A 16,169-nucleotide genomic window follows, 5' to 3' on the forward strand; every position below is an offset into this window, starting at 1 on the left:
AGTATAATTTGTGTTAGAACTTAAAGGATAGAAACAATTTTAATGGACAGAATTGTTGGTGAGGCCTGGAGGAAGAAGTCTAAGAGTTCCTCACTAGGAACTGGCTGACACACTTTTAGGGAGTTTATTCTTTAATCCAGATCATGGCCTTTAAAGTAAGGCCTGTTAGCCCTATTTACCAGAGGAAGAGACCAGTCTCAGTGACAGCAAGGCTCACTAACGTTTATTGGTGAGCACCTCTGTGCTAGGCAATCGAGTAAAGCCTTACATGAATTATGCATAAATTTTACAGCAACTCCAAGAACCAGGAGAAGAGTAATGTATTATCTGCATTTCCTTCAGGTAGTCAGGTAAGGACACTAAGGCACAGGGAAGTTACATGTGAGACACAGCGTCACGTGGTTACTAGGTGCAGAGCTGGGATTTGAAAGGAGGCAGTATAACTTCAGGGCCTGTGAGAATGAAACTACCTTTGCACAGCTCAGAGAGGGAAGGACCCGGGCCACCAGGGGTGAGGGCACATTGACCCCCAGCCCGTCCATTCATACTCTGGCCACTGAATCGGGGAGAGCCACATGAGCAGAGGCAGAGGTGTAGATGAGCATGGCCCATACAGCAGGCATTAGAAGTCAGGTCTGCTAGTTGAAGAGAAGGCTGGAGACTTGAGTGAGGCTCGGTGACATGAAGGACAACCTTGAAAGCCAGGCAGGGGAATCTGAGTTTACTTTGCAGGCCCAGCATTCAGGATTGTGAAGAGTTCTAATAAAGACAAATGCTGGCCAGTTATTTTCATTCTACATGGAAGGAATACAAAGAAAGAAAATTAATCTAGAGGAGCAAATACTTCAGTAGGATGTAAAAAATTTTTTTTAAAGAATCTTTAAGCTATGGATGAAGTACTGAAGGTCCCTCTGAAAGGACTTCCAATCTGTGGACATCAGCCAGGCCAAGGGGTTGTCACCTATTTCCTGATGGCTAGGTGTTGGCCAAAATGACCTTGATTTGCCTTAAATCTCAGTCTTTCTTGATTCTGTGTTTGTGTTCTTCCATAACTCATTGACTGTCTGGACACTGGGGATCCCATTTTGATCTTCTAAATCCCTCAGTAAGTTATCCACCCTCTTTGTTCAGTTTCTTTAACTGTGTCAGTGCTCCCCAGGTTCCAGCCGGAGACCAGCAGGAGCACACATGGGATAGAACAAAGTTGGGTTTGTGAACTTGTCACAACAAGGGACCCTGCACACCCTGGGTACTGGGGGTGTCTCCATAACAGGACAGTAGGAATAACTTACAGTAGTGGGTTTATGCTGGGGAACTGGGGGGAAGTTTCAAGGAAGCAGGGGTTTATGTTGGACTGGGGGCTGTCAGGAAGTGCTGTCTATAACTGGGTGTTCTAGTGAAGCTTATCTAGAAGGAGGGAAGGGACAGAGAGACTAAACCTACCATTTGGAAAGAGGCAGCGGTCACTCATATTAGTGAACTGGGATTTGGGGTCCTTCTGTGGTCTGCACAGAGACCAGGATTTTGTCTGTGTTCAGACAAGACTGTGGAGTGGTCTCATTTTTTGTTCCATTCATTACTGTCATAGAGTGATGCTGCCTACTGTTAGTGTTCTGTGAGATGGGTTATGTTCAGTAGGAGAAGAAAATGGCCTTGCTGTGAGTGCCAGGCCCGCTCCTACAGCACGGAAGCCACGCCAGGTAGTTAGAGCCCAGCCAGGACCCTCTGTCAGGGCTCCTGTCCGCTAAGAAAGAGGTATGAAGCCTGTAAACTAACTCTGTTGACTGAAAAAGAAGCCCTAAAGAATCAGAGTTCATCTTGTCTCTCCCCTTCCCAGCTACGTGATCTTGTGTAAGTTTTTAAGGCTCTTTAAGCCACAGTTTCCTACATACAAAATGAAATAATATTTACCTCATAGAACTGTTGTAAGAACTAAATGAAAACAAAACAAAACAAAACAAAAAGACCTGACACATAGTAGTGTCTCAGTAAATTACAGCAGTTTGTGTTATTTGCCAGATTATTCTGCACAGTGCTGTGTGTGTAATGCTCAGTTGAAATAGTTTCTTTCTCTCTTCTTGAATGTGAGAAGTCTAAGGTCTTTGTGTATGAAGGGAAAATTCATTCTGTTAAATGTTCAACCCCATGATCACTACAAGACCATTTACTAAAAGGCATGTGGAATGAAATCTTTTTCAGCATATGCTTTTGCCTCAGCGGGCCGAAGAGAGGCTCATTGAGTTGGCAGAAGGCAGTCTGAATATGCTGGTGACAGAAATGAATGAACTTCTGACCAGGGTAAGTTGGCAAAATCATGCCTCTTCTTAAAGCAGATAGATTATATACAATTAAGGAATATTATTTCAAATTTCTAAAGTGCAAATTTTGTTCTTCCTAAATCTGCATTTGGTGTATGAAATAGATGTATTTTTGCCTTGATAACTTCTGTCTCAAATAAAATCCTAGAATCCAATTGTGCAAAATAAGATTGGGATACATACTTGAGAAATGTCAAGGACAATGGCTAAAATACGAGAGTGACAGTATATTGTAAGTATTCTATCCAGTAGCCTCCATGGCAAAGTTTTTATCAATTCTGGATTCCAAAAGCATTGTCTTTGGCTATGTAAGGAAAAAGAAGGACAAATGAAAATACTTGTAGTCTCTTTGATCTCATTATGGGATTTTTGCATTTGTATAGAAATATTGTCTAAATATTCACCCACGAAAGAGGAAATCTTCTTTATCATGAAAATCCAAAGATTCTGAGACTTTTTTTAGAGTCAGAATATAAAGTCCGTGTTGCATTTACCACACTTTTGAAGGCATTGGGAGATTTAAATGTTCACAACTGCAAGAGGATTAAGGTTCCTTCGCTGGGTTAGAATGAAGAAAACAGCCTGCCATCTTGTGGCCAGAAAAATGCATGACCTGAAAAACTGGCCTGTAATTGAGAGATCCAGTTTGATTATCAGAGCTTTAAGTGACAATAAATATTGGCACTAGAAGACTCTTACAGATTATCCAGTCCACTTTTAAAAATAAGTCTTTCAGGCCTTGACAGTGAAATGAATTAACAATGGCCATGTAATTCACCAAATTCGAGGACCAGAGTAGGACCCAGTTTCCAGATCCCCACTGGCCAGGTACTATTTCCACCCAACCTGATGCTGAACAAGGAAAATTTCCACAGGCAAATCAAATGGATCTCTGAGCACATAAATGCTAAACAATAGCCCTGCTCTTACAAATAGGATACTAAACACTGTTTCAGAATCTTTTACTGGCAATGTGGAAAGTACAAACGCAGGAGAGTTTCTTGCCAAATGTCGTTAGACATTAATTAGATTAATGAGTACATTTATTGGATATCAAATTAATAATTAAAAATTTTGTATTTGTTATGTGACGACAACTAAAGAAGAACTTTTGAACGGATCGTGGCAAAATAAACTCAATTCAACAAGCACATAGAAATGTTCACCACATACAAAGCCCAAGCTGAGTGTTGACAGATGAAAGACATAAATGAGGCTCAGTCTGTCTTCAAGGAGCTTGTAATTTAGTGTGTGTGTGTGTGTGTGTGTGTGTGTGTGTGTATGCATGTATATGTAAACATTTAGGTATGAGGTAGGTAATATGGGACAAGTGGAGGAAATTGACAGTACAACATGAAGTAAATAAAAGTGAGAAATACAGACAAATGGAGTAATTTAATCTTGTCAAGGGTAATTAGGGAATTCCACGGAGCAGTGACATTTAATTTATTCATCCATTTAATTAATACTGAGGGTCGAATGTGTTCTAGGTGCTATAACAGAATGACAGACACCGGAGAAAGAGGTATAAGTGAAACTGACACTCTCATTGCCCTTTTTGAGCCAAGCACAGTTGAATGAGCTGAGCCTAGAGACACAAGAAATACTTCACTAAGAGAGTCAGATATTTGTTATTTTTTAGTCTACATCCTTTCATTTTTCCAGCAGAGTCTCCCACACTAAAGATTTTTAAATGGATTTTGTATTTTTGAGAACTTAAGGCAAAATTGATTGGAAAATACTGAGATTTCTCATATGTGCCCTGCCCCCATTATCAGCATCCCCAGTGTGATACATTTGTTACAGTAGATGAACTACACTGAAAAATCATTATTGCTCACAGTCCTTAGTTTACTTTAGGGTTCACTCTTAGTGTTGTACATTTGACAGATGTTTGACATGTCTTCACCATTATAGTATTTAGAGTAGTTTCATTGCTCTGAAAGTGCTCCATGCTCTGCCTATTCATCCCTCCCTCTTCCTTAACCTCTGGCAACTACTGATTTTTTTACTGTCTCTACAGTTTTGCCTTTTCCAGATAGCATATAGTTGGAATCATACAGTGTGCAGCCTTTCATAATGGCTTATTTCTCTTAGTAATACACATTTACGTTTCCTCCATGTCTATTGATGACTTGATAGCTCATTTGTTTTTAGTGCTGAGTAATGGTCCATTTTCTGGATGTATCATAGTTTATCCATTCACCTACTGAAGGACACCTTGGTTGCTTCTAAGCTTTGGCAATATGAATAAAGTTGCTATAAACATCCAGGTACATTCATTTTCAATTTATTTGTGTAAAAACCAAAAAGAACATTTGCTGGATCATATGGTAAGAGTAAGTTTAGTTTGGTAAGAAATCACCAAACTGTCTTCCCCAGTGGCTGTGCCACTTTACATTCCCAGCAGCAATGATCAGGAGTTCCTGTTGCTCCACATCCTCGCCAGCATTTGGTGTTGTCAGTATGTTGAATTTTGGCCATTCTAATAGGTGTGCAGAAGTATATCATTCTTGTTTTGATCTACAATTCCCTAATGACTTATGTTGAGCATTTTTGTATGTTTATTTGCCATCTGTATATCTTCTTTGGTGATATGTTGGTTCAGGTGTCCTAGGAACTGAATGGTGTGTCCCCTCCAAAATTTCTGTGTTGAAATCCTAATCCCCAGTGTGACAATATTAGGAGGTGGGACCTTTGGGAAGTCATTAGGTCATGAAGGCAGAGCCCTCATGGATGGAATTTGTGCCCTTACAAAAGGGGCCCCAGAGAGATCCTTTGCCCCTTCCTTGCCATGTAAGCACAGAGTGGAAAGACACTGTCTGTGACCCAGGAGGTGGGCCCTCATTAAACACCAGGTCCCTTGGGTATGTGTTCTTGCACGTCCCAATCTCCAGAACTGTGAGAAACAAAGTTCTGTTGTTTTTCAGCTGCTCAGTGTGTGCTATTTTGTTATAGCAGCCTTAATGGACTAAGGCTTTTTTCAATTTTTAATCATTTTTAAAAATTATTGTTCTTTGTGTACTTTGAATAACAGCCTTTTATTAGATACATCTTGTAAATATTTTCCCACAGTCTGTGATTCATCTTCTCATTCTCTTGGCAAGATCCGTCACAGCACAGTTTTTAATTATAATGAATTTTAATGGTGTTGTAGCTAAAAAGTTGGCACCATACCCAAAGTCATCTAGGTTTTCTGCTATGCTATCTTGGAGTTTTATAATTTGCATTTTACATTTAGATCTATTATCCAATTTGAGTTAATTCCAGTATTATTTTTAAATAAACTTTTTATTTTAGAATAGTTTGGATTTACAGAGAAGTTTTTGCAAAGATAATACAGAGATTTCCCATATACTCCATGCCCAATTTCCCTTACTATTAATACCTTAGGATACTTGTCGCAACTAATTAACTAATAGTGATTCATTATTATTTTTATTAACTAAAGACTCTATTCAGATTTCTTTAATATTCAGATTTCTTCAATATTCAGATTTCTTCAGTTTTACTTAGGGGCCTTTTATTGTTTCAGGATCCCATTCAGCATACTACATTGCATTTAATCATCATGTCTTCTTAGGCTGTGTCTTCTAGACTGTGACAGTTTCTCAGACTTTCCTTTTTTTTTTTTTTTTGATGATTTTGAGTTTTGACAAGTTCGTGTATTTTGTAGGACATCCCTCAGTTGGGGTTTTGCTCATGTTTTTCTTTTGATTAAAATAGATTTATGGGTTTCTGTAGAAAATGCTGCAGAGATAATGTATGATTTTTATTACATCATATTAAGAACCCATGCAATCAATATGTCTTATTAAAGTTGACAGTGACCTAGATCACCTGGTTGAAGTAGTGATTGCCTGATTTCTCCACTGTAGAGTTACTCTTTTCTCCCTTTCCACGCTCCAATGTCATTTTTCAGGTTTTGTAACATAAAAAGTCTAAAAATAAGACTGCTGAAAGCAAACATCTCTTGATGAATTAAGTATGGGGAGGAAATGGAAATCCTCACTTATTAATTAACCTTGTTCCCACCAGAAATGTAACAGTCATGGTATCCTTAAATATTCAAGTCAACATGATGAAGTTTTTCTTTCCCTGTGGTCAAGCTGTCTGATCATCAAAAGGTGTGCTGATACACATGGAATCATATCTAGAGGGTTAGAAGAAATAAATACCCAATTATGTCAGGCCAAGACCACCAGTACTTTTATGTCACAGCCATGAATGATTCAGCAGTGGGGACCAGAGCATGAGAAGTGTAGCAGCCGTGACTTCCCGTTACCCATGGCTGCATTAGAAGAGATGATGCCTTAAGCTAGGACTACACATTGGAATCACCTCGTGCCCAGTCTCAGCCCCAGTTGTGATGTACTTGGTCTGCAGCACAGTATGATCACTGGGGTTTTCAAGAGCTTCCAGATGATTTTGATTCAGCCAGGGTTGCTCTTTACTCCATCCTCTTTTTTACCCCCAGCCCAATTCAATGGCCTATGACCTCTCTTTCTAAGCTTTAGGCGACCAATCACTATTCCTAGGGCAGAGTGGACTTTGTAAATCACAGATCTGATCGTGTCACTCTCCTCCTTCAAATTCTCCATTTTGGTCAATATGACATGTGATGCTCTCTCTTCGTGGTCTGATTCTAGCTTAATTCCTTAGCCTTATCTCCCCTCAGCTCATGTCGTGGCTGTCTGGACCCTGATGCATTGAATATATGAGCCAGATGCCTGGAAATCCTCCTTGGTGCCACTTTCTTCCTCATCATTCTCCCACGTAGTTCAACCAGTATCAGATACACTGGGTTCCCCTTCTGTGTGTAGGTCCCGTCTTCACTACCCTGCTCTCAGTCAGAGTCCTAGTGTAGGGTTTCCACGTTAGCTTTCTGGCTAGTCCTCCACTTTTACTTTCATTTTCCTTCCCATTGTTCTCCAGCGTGTAGCCGTGTTACCAAACCAAACTTGCATTCACTTGCCAGCACACAGTAAAGCCAGTCTACCAACACCAGGTTGTGGTAAAGAAAAGTGCAGTGTTTGTTGTAGGCACTGAGCAAGGAGTCCACGGCAGCAAGTGCTTAAAAGCCCCGAACTTCCTGAAGGCTCTCAGGTAAGGTTTTTAAAGACGAGGTGAAGGAGGGGGATTGTGGGGTGTGTGATCAGCTTGTGGACATTCTCCTGACTGGCTGCTGGTGAGGTGAATGGGAATCAACATCATCAACTTTCTCTTCCAGCTGGTCTGGGGTCTCCATGCTTGCGGGCAGCACACAGTTAACTTCCAGTCTGACATCTCTCTAGTTCTCTGGCCACATTGCTGGTCAAGTGACTTTTTAATATGGAAATCTTACTCTGCTTATTTTACGATAAATGCCAGTTTCCTTTTCAATGTCTCCTTCAAGATTCCCCACAGCCCTCTCCCCCATCTCTTCCCTCAGCCTCTTCTCTGGGTATCCCCCTGACAGCCAGCTTCTCACCCCTACTTCGTTCAGCCCCCTGACCCCACTGTATGCTTGCCTTCCATCTCTTCCTCCAGCCAGAGCACTCATAACTGACTCCTGGCTAAATCCTGAGTATGAGTTAGGATTATGTAAACTCCGACTTAAAAACTCCCAGGACTCCCATAGTGGTAAATGGCCTTGTTCGATTGTGGCCTTTATGTCTGACTCCTATAATCATCAAGTGATTTATCAGTTCCCACGTTGGAGTATAATGTTCTTTAGGACGGAGTTGGGCTTTTTCTTCATGGTTTTCTGAATTGGGTATAAATTAGATGCTTGATAGGTACTTGCTGTCTGAATGAAATAGTTGCTTTAATATGTGAAAGGCCCTGCACCAGATACTGAGGCCACAGAGAAGGAAGCACAGATCAGACACACAAATAGCAGTCACCTGCGGGATTACACAGACAGTGTCACTTAGTGAGGAAGTAAGTCTCTTCAGTAAAGGATGCTGAAGCAGTCCTGAGAGGGGACCTAACGTGACCTGCACCCTGGATGAGGAAGGCTCCTGTTTGTGCTTCAGCGTAAAGGATGATTCAGACTTGGCCAGGCAGTTACTATTGGAATATATTTAAAAATATTTCAGTAATTAATCTCACCTTTATGGCTTAGATGATTTAGGATTCCTTTTAACCTCCCTTCCCTTGAAATCACTTTAAGCCTGTATTTTATTTATTATGTACAAAAGTTTAAGAGAGTGGGAGGAGGGTATCGCTCAAGTGGTGGCGTGCGTGCCTAGCATGCCTGAGGTACTGGGTGCAACCCCCAGTATGTGCACTGAAAAATCAAATAAATAAATAAACCTAATTACCTCCCCCCTGCAAAAAAAAAAAAAAGCCATGGAAGTAAGAAAAAGTTAATTTGGTAGTGCTAAGTTGATGAAATTCAGTATTATTCTACCCCTACTTAGAGTTTTTATTGAGATTCTTTGGGAAGAGATTTATTTAGTGCAAGTTATGATATGTTTTCTTTAGTAGAAGTTATGATGTTTTCTTTAGAGTTAGTAAAATTATAAGTGCATTCTTACAGAATATGGATAAAGGATTCTAAACCTTTGATATTTGCCGAATGTTGTAGACATTTGCTGGCGAAAATATTTGTAGGTGAAAATACAATTAGCTGTAAATTTAACCGTATTATTAAAAACACAGGAATTTGTAGTAATTGCTCAGCCATAGACAATCCAAGTAGCATTTATACAATTCAAACAACTTTCTATCTTGTAAGAAGAAAGATGCATGAGAATTATCTGTGCAAAATTGAGATGAATCATATGATGAAGTATTTAGAAGTTTAACTCTTTTATTAGTAATTATTTTTAAATTTTGGTGAAACACATAACATAATATATACTATTAATAAAATTTTAATTGCACACTATACTACTGTTAACTCTGTGTGCATTGTTATACAGAAGATCTTTAAGAACCTTTTCATCTTGCGTGACTAAAATTGAAACTCTATACCTATTGGGCAATGGCTCCCCACTCCCCTCCTCCCAGCCCCTGGCAGCCACCACTTTACTTTATTCTGTAAGTTTGACTACTTTAGAAACCTTATATAAGTGGAGTCATATTGTATTTGGCCTTGTGTGTGTGACTGACGTATTTCACTTAGAATAGTGCCCTTCAGGTTCATGTGTGTTGTAGCACGTGATAGATTTCTTTCTGTTTTAAGGCTGAATGATACTCCATTGTATGTATATGCCACGTTTTCTTTATTCATTTATCCAATAGTGGACACTTAGGTTGTTTCTGTCTCTTGGCTATTCTGAATAATGCGTCAGTGAATATGACTGTACATTATTTCTTTAAGATTCTGTTTTCAATTCTTTTGGAACAATACTTAGAAGTGAAATTGCTGGATCATTTGGTAATTATATTTAATTTCTGAAGAAACTCCACACTGTTTTCCACAGTGACAACCATTCTACATTCCTACCTACAGTGCCAAATGGTTCCAGTTTCTCCATATCCTCACCAACACTTGTTCCTTCCTGTGTTTTGGGTTGTTTGTTTGATAATGGCCATCCTAACAGGTATGAAGTGAAATCTCATTGTGGTTTTGATTTGCATTTCCCTGATAATTAGTGATGCTGAGCATTTTTTTTTTTTAATATCTGCTGGCCATTTGTATATCTTCTTTGAAGTAATGTCTATTCAAGTCCTTTGCCTATTTTAAACTTTGGTTATTTGGAGGTTTTGTTTGTTTTATTTTTTGCTTTTGTTTCCTGTTGAGTTGTAGGAGTTCCTTATATATTGTGGACACTAGCCCCTTAGGAGATGTACGATTTGCAAATGTTTTCTTCTGCTCTGAAGATTGCTTTTCACTCTGTTGATGGTTCCCTTTGCTGCATGGAAGCTTTAGAAGTAGGAGTCCCACTTGTCTATTTTTGCTCTTGTTGCCTGTGGTGTTGGTGTCACATCCAAGAAATCATTGCCGAGACTACAGCTATGAAGCTTTTCACCTATGTTTTTTCTTCTAGGGATTTTACAATTTTGTTTCTTATTTTTAAGACTTTAATCCACTTTGAGTTGATTTCTGTGTATAGTGAAAGATGAGTCTAATTTTATTCTTTTGTAAGTATATATCTAGTTTCCCCAACACCATTTGTTGAAGATACTATCCTTTCCCCACTGTGTAGTCTTGGCCCCCTTGTTGAAGGTCCCATTTTACCATTAGTGGGTTTATTCTGGGGCCTTTATTCTGTCCCATTGGTCTATAGGTCTATCTTATGCCAGTACCATACTCTTGATTACTGTAGATTTATAATATGAAGTCAAGAAGTATGAGGCTTCCAGTTTTGTTCTTTTTCCTCAAGATTGTTTTGGCTATTTAGGGTTTGTGGTTCCGTATGAATTGTAAGTTTTTTCCCCCGACTTCAGCAAAAAATGCCACTGGGAACTTGATAGGGATTGCACTGAATCTGTAGATTGCTTTGGGTAGTGTGGGTAACATTTGATCAGTACTAAGTCTTCCAATCCATGAGCACATTACTTTGTGTCTTTCTTTAAATTCTTTCAGCAGTGTTTTGTAGTTTTCAGTATACATGTCTTCTGCCTCATTAGTTAAGTTTATTCTTAAATGCTTTATTCTTTTTTGTGTTCTTATAAGTTGAATTGTTTTCTTAATTTCCTTTCCATATTGCTTGTTGTTTATAGATATGCAACTGATTGTTGTCTGTTGGTTTTGTATTGTAAAAATTTTTTTTATTACTTCTTAACAGTATTTTTTTTGTGTGGAATTTTTATGATTTTATACATATAAGATCATGTCATCTGCCTGGAGAGATACATGTTTAACATCTGAATTATGTTTTCTTTAGAGCAATTTTGATTAGGAGAGTGATGATAATACTTTGCCTTTGTATACAAAATGCCTTTTTTCTTTTACATATAACTGAGTTTTGTAGCTCAAAGACACATTCCAACAATCAAGACCACAGACTTTCTACCTGTGTAAAGAGGTATCTGAGGGTTAAAAAGGTGACTAAGGACATCACAGTACTTGACCCTCCAAAGCAACTTTATGACATACATATTAATAAGATAGCCACCTTACAGAGGAGAAAATTGAGATTGAAGATTTTGAGACTTGCTTGTGTGACATAATTAACAAGGGGGTAATGCCATGACTCAGACTTTGGTTTTCACATGCACACCACTTTCTGAGTAAACCGATAGACTATGCATTTACCTTGGTAGTACCATCTTTTCCGTGCTAATTTTCCTTTGATTCTTTTAATAATAAAGTTTAGTAATGAAGTTTTCTTTTTTATATCTGGGCATGAATTAACAAATGGCCAGGAAACTTTTTGAAAATCTTCTGTAATAGGGATCAGGTAGCCTGGGACAGACACACTTAGTGAGGAAAATGCACAAATGATTACCACAACTTGGCAATTAGTGTTTGCACTTCTTGCATTGTAAGTAGATGCTATATAATAAATTTATTTAGTTGTTGTATTACTCCATTTTTTTCATTTTAAAGAGTCTTTTGTTTTATCTTTCTATCAGAACAGTATTATTTATTTGCATTTGTGGATTAAATATATTTGATTGTTTTAATTCCACTTTAAGAAATCCAGTACCAGAATTCTGTGTGACTTAGTGGAGTTTTCAGTCACTACAGAATTTATTGTTAAACTGCTGTGAATTATAGCTTTTTTCATTGAAATGCACTCAACTCCGAAATGACTATTTAGCATCTAAACTGATCCTAGTTAGAAGCACATTGTTTGCATTAATAAAGCTTGACAAACTTTCATTTTTCTAAGGGTTCTTGTAAGATCACATAAGGTACTTATGTCCCCTATGTCTGTTGTAAAGTTGAGCATGTGGTTTGTCTAAATTTCAATCAGCAGATTCCAAAGTCTATGTTGTCAAACTCAAGTTTCCAAAGAGCATTCTAGGATGATGCATACCACGCTAAAACAGGCCGCCTTGTACACTATGAGTGAATCTATTTCATGACTGGGGCTAACCCAGCTTTCAGAAAAAGCAGTTCCTCTGGGCAGGGCATTGGCTCTCGCTGGATTTAAAAACATACCCCCTTTAGTTCTTCACTGCATCTTCCTTCTCCCTCTGGATTGTATTCTGGACGGAATTGGTGACTAGGGCAATATGGGTTTGGGGGACCTGTAATGTCACCAGAAGTTTTGGGGATGAAAGATGTCACAATTAGACCACGTGCTCAGGGCTGGGAGACACTGAGAAGCCGCGGTGGGGCGTGTGCGCTGAGAGGGCGGAGCTCAGGGAACCTCAGGTCCCGCCTCGGCCTTGGTCCCTGGCGGCAGGCCCAGCACTCCTGCTGTCTCAGGCCCACTGGCCCCGCTGACCTGCCTCTTCCAGGAGCCAGATAGCAGCTGGGGGCAGGGGAAACGGCTCCTCTCCCCTAGGATGCGATGCTAGACCAGGATGTTTAGCTTTCGAAGCCCACCTCCCACCACACCCCTGCCAGGAAAACAATCTCCATACTTGCCTGACGACACATCCAACGTGGTGAAAAATGACATCGCGATGAACCCATTTATTTCTTGGGTTCCATTTCCTTCTTAGGTCCCCACTTCTCTGCTTTTTGAATGCGTTTTTTTCCTGCAGTGACAATTCTCTATTTTGCCCCATGCAGACCTATTTATCTTGTAAAATCAGTGACAAAGTCCATATACCTTTATGCATTTCTCACTCACCATTTTGTTCACTTTTCATGCTTCAGTGTGTTTGAAGGCATGGGGGTTCAATTACTATTTTTCTTTCATCCCATCTCATTTTTTTCTCTGTAGACTTTACTCTTTTCTCTCTCAGTGTTTTCTGTGCTCTTCCACATTTTCTCTTCTGGTATCCTGGCTTGGCACTCCTATCTTAGTTTTTCTAATAGCGATTTCTTTCTTTTTTCTTTTTTTAAATCCATTCTCATCCCTCTTCCAGCCCTGGACACAGCTATCTGTTATAACCTTAATGGTGGCGTCTGCTCAGGAAAGTTGTCAAGTGAATAAATACTGATATCTATCCTAACATTTTACCACCACTTTTCTATTAATGCATCAATTAGCTTCTTTATTTCTGTGAGTGCCTGGTGTGGGAACTGGTCTTGATCTGTCACTTATAAGTAATCTCCACATTTCATCAAGAGCTCAAACACAGAAGGAAATATGGAGTAGAAGTAGAGGACAGAGACCCAGGCTAGGGTGGCCCAGAGGGAAGGGAGGTGGGGCAGTCCAGCAAGGAAAAGAGAGGCAGCCGGATGTGCAGGAGAAACCTCCCTCCGAGCCATACCCTTCCTCCTGGGACATCAGCCAGCACTTAATGACCACTGTGTCCTCTTTGAGATGTTAACCTTGCTTATGTTCTCCAATAAGGGTCCCACGGGATGAAGATCTACCTTGACCCCCTCACTTACAAGGACCCCAATGAATCTGTCTGGCAGTTTGCCAAGGAGATTGATGTCTCTTGTGTGAAAATCAAAGAGGTCATCAGAGCAGGTATGGCTCTCCACCCCCTCATCCCATTTCTGTTCTAGTGTCCAAACAGCCTTTCCTCAGTGCTCTAGGTGTCCACTGCCATCTTTCTTTCTCCCTAGAAGATGTGTCTAAACCACCTATGGTGTGTGTCTAGGGATCTCTTGGGGTTCTTGTCCATGGTGTCCAAGCTTATTTTTTGATGCAGAGAAGGTAGCTCAAGTTTTAAAAGGCTCGGAAATAGCTCTGGAAATGAACCACTAAATGCAGATAAGGAGAGAGACATAGGGCAATCAATTAAGAAGATTTTGAAATAAACACAAGTTTTTAGAAGTCCGATCCAGTATCCCATTGACCGACACTGATAGCTCCATAGCTTTGGACTGGGATTCCTTCCCACACTTTCAGTTCTCCTTCTGCAGTGTGCATGGATTTGGAGACAGACCATGATGAACTGAAGAAGGACCACTGTTGCCAGAAGAAAGCCCACCTGTAGCCATATTTCCTACAAAAGATCTATGATACGGATGGTAACACAAGACAAAGTCACTCCCAAGGAACGTGCTCCCATCCATCTTAGTGCATTGGAATAGAAACCCAGCCTAGCAGAGAACTAACTGCCTGAGATGCTCTCAGGAAATTTTATCTCAAGACTGAGCTAGGATTTTCATCTTCCTTTAATGGATCAGTAGTTGAGTCAGTTGGGCCATGGATCCAGCCTTATTCGTGTAACTGAGTAGAACATCCTCAGGTATTGTTCCTTTGGAAGGAATCTCTTTGCTGCCCCCTCTGCTGTCTTTCTGAATCTTCTTAAAAGGTATGTTTGCTTTGCATCCTCTCTCCTACTTTTGTTTCCTTCTACAACAGTCTTTGTTTTTTCTTCTTCCAATTGGATGAGCCATTGTTCACGCTCTCTTCACTCGCATGCTATAGCTGCCTTTGCAGCTCCCGTGTCTGGAAGTGCTTTGTTCACATCAGTATTTGGAGGGCCATGGGCCCTCTGATACTATTTTCCTCTATAAAGTATGTTGAGTCCAAGTCTTACAGACAGCCAGTCCATACATTATCTTTACAAGGAAAGCCACCATCCTTCCATTCATTGCCTCTCTTCATGCACTGAGGGGTCAAAAAGCCATCTGTGAAATTGGAAGTCACATTTGAAAGCTTGCCCCATGAAGCCACTGTTTTCGTGCTCTGGTTTCCCTCTTAGACAGTTCCAACTGCATAGCATCACCATGGTGGGTACCAGGACTCTCCCTGTGAGGACACACTACTCTCTTCCTGCCAGCCCCTCCCGAGTCCCAGTCGGCTGACCATAACCTGGTCCACAGGAGTCTACAGATTTCCCACTGACTTTCATTACATGTGTTCCTGAACCATGACTTCCCCTTCTATGTAGGTAATTTTCCCTTCGCCTTTAGATGCTGACATACCTAAGGACCATGCCTTGAAAGGCTGGATAGCAGATAAACTGGATTACTTGTAGGGGCTCAGGTTTCTCCAGCAAAGTTGAAAGCATGTTGGGGAGGAGGTCTTTAAGTCTCGCACCCTGTTCCTCCGCGTTATTCATTGTTATGTCACGTGGCGGGGGTGCTAGTGGTTTTAGTGTCTTTATTTATGTCATGTGCTTAGAGCAGCGTGTTCAGGACTGCATTTCATCCCAGAGAGCGCACATCAGCCCCCTTCCCACCTTTGTCGGGGGAGAAGGAAAGAGCCTTCTTACTTTACGACCGGGCCAGGGAATTTCTACTTGCTATGAGCTTGCCCACTACTGGCTGCCTATAAAAGAACAATCATGGCCCCGCTCCATCCTTCATCCTCCATCTCTGTGTTGCCTTTGCTGATGCTGCCATGTTGTGCATTCTGCTCAGAGAAGGCACGGTCCTCACCATGGTGCACCCGGTCCTGGGCAGGGATGATCCATTTACCCATTTATAAGATGCCCGGCAGCTTGGTCTAAAGATTTCTGCCCAGCTGCTGCTGACCATCCTCTACCAGAAACCCCTCTGCTCATGTTTCAGAAATTGCAGAGCTAATCCCTGTGGATGTTAATTCACTCTGTGTCACTTGATGCAGTTTCAATGGGAGACACTCCTGGCTGGCATCCACCTTCCTTCATTCTCCAGTCATTTTTCTCCTCTATCACCACTCCTGCTTGGCTCCCACCCTGCCTCACTGAGACTGACTTCACTTTGTGCTAAAAGAGCTGATGTGAAGGTCAAGTTAAAAAAAATTTTTTTTCTAAGGTGAAAGGTCTGCAGTGTAATTGGCAATATTTCCCTTCACCACCGGCAGATTGAGTGCAGGGGGCAGAATCTGGCTTGCAAAATAGTAACACAACATGAGAAGTCAAGAATTGGAAGTAATTGTTCTTTCACTCTATTCCTCCCCTGCATCACTC

The 16,169-nt window shown here is 40.6% G+C and overlaps 1 protein-coding gene across 13 annotated transcripts in view; it reads left to right on the forward strand.

Annotated features, from left to right (window-relative positions):
• Positions 1-16,169, forward strand: part of LOC140687365 (ephrin type-A receptor 4a-like) — a 47,375-nt gene that overhangs the window by 12,860 nt on the left and 18,346 nt on the right. For 9 of the 13 annotated variants that reach the window (XR_012061615.1, XR_012061616.1, XR_012061614.1 and 6 more), the window contains one exon: positions 2,200-2,298. Coding sequence is in view for 3 of the 13 variants with exons in the window: in XM_072943780.1 (XP_072799881.1) it covers positions 2,203-2,298 (96 nt within the window). In the remaining 10 variants the exon portion in view is untranslated. Of the gene's footprint in view, positions 1-2,199; positions 2,299-13,669; positions 13,793-16,169 lie in introns of all 13 variants that reach the window. The other 4 variants (XR_012061617.1, XM_072943783.1, XM_072943784.1 and 1 more) reach the window with 1 other exon arrangement.

This window comes from Vicugna pacos, chromosome 19 (assembly GCF_048564905.1).
Source record: "Vicugna pacos chromosome 19, VicPac4, whole genome shotgun sequence".
NCBI classification, from domain to species: domain Eukaryota; kingdom Metazoa; phylum Chordata; class Mammalia; order Artiodactyla; family Camelidae; genus Vicugna; species Vicugna pacos.